The following is a 922-nucleotide window of genomic DNA, read 5'->3' on the forward strand; positions in this document are numbered from 1 at the left end:
TGCCAATACACGAGGTCGGAACCCTAGTATACGACCGATTGATTGCGGGTGTGTAAAATCTATGGGGTGATCGCATTTGATATTGCTTCGCATAGTGTTGCGGTCGGCTGTAAAAGAGATAACGTTTCGATCACCCAACCTTTTGTCACCGATTTCTCTGCTGTTTTCCTTGAGTAAACCAACCGTTGGCAACAATGGATCATCAAAATCTATTTGTTGTTGTTGCACACTGTACTTATACTCTTCTCCGTTGTACTTGTCCGTGATTCGTTTCTGTAAATCTTCAAATTCGTACGATCCCGTCGGTAGTGTTATCACCATAATTGGTTTGTCAACAGTGCCGAAAATGAATTTGTTACAATCCTCGTCAATATTAGGTATAGTGTTCCACGTATGCAAGCTCAATAGNAATGAATTTGTTACAATCCTCGTCAATATTAGGTATAGTGTTCCACGTATGCAAGCTCAATAGCCCAATTTTACATTTGTCACCGACATCGATGGGTGGATTGAATGTACATTGCAATTCAGATCCCACACCGGTTAACGTTACCGTTGTTGTCATGTTGTTGTTGTTGTTCGATTAAAAATTCCAAACACAAGTGACCACAATTTACCTCGTCGAAGTTTTGACATCTACTATAGTTGTGCACGATTGTACATCCTTTAAAGTATCGTTGCAGTTCCAACGGTGGTGGTAAATTACCAAAACTGTCAAAATACGTAACACGTTTACCGCGTTTACTATAAGCTACCCAATGCGTGCTAGGGTTAGTGGAAAGATCCAAGTTCACTACAGCCATTTCGGTCATTTTCGGTCCCGACTTAGGTAATGTGTCATGACAAAACACGCCACGAAACACTTTATGGTCGAACGCTCGACTACCGAAATTTGCAATTTCAACATCGTACAAGGCACGAT

The 922-nt window shown here is 41.2% G+C and overlaps 1 protein-coding gene across 1 annotated transcript; it reads right to left on the reverse strand.

Moving 5' to 3' along the window:
• Positions 1-32: 32 nt before the first annotated feature.
• On the reverse strand, positions 33-751 carry LOC126910101 (uncharacterized; the record flags this gene model as incomplete). The annotated part of the gene is made up of 2 exons (XM_050692491.1): positions 442-751; positions 33-377 (listed from the first exon to the last, which is right to left on the reverse strand). Coding segments are annotated over exons 1-2 (469 nt in total), but the record flags the coding sequence as incomplete, so codon positions are not given.
• Between the last annotated feature and the right edge of the window lie 171 nt (positions 752-922).

The sequence above is a fragment of the Daktulosphaira vitifoliae genome, unplaced genomic scaffold (genome assembly GCF_025091365.1).
Source record: "Daktulosphaira vitifoliae isolate Bord-2020 unplaced genomic scaffold, ASM2509136v1 Scaffold_4387, whole genome shotgun sequence".
Taxonomy (NCBI): Eukaryota; Metazoa; Arthropoda; class Insecta; order Hemiptera; family Phylloxeridae; genus Daktulosphaira; species Daktulosphaira vitifoliae.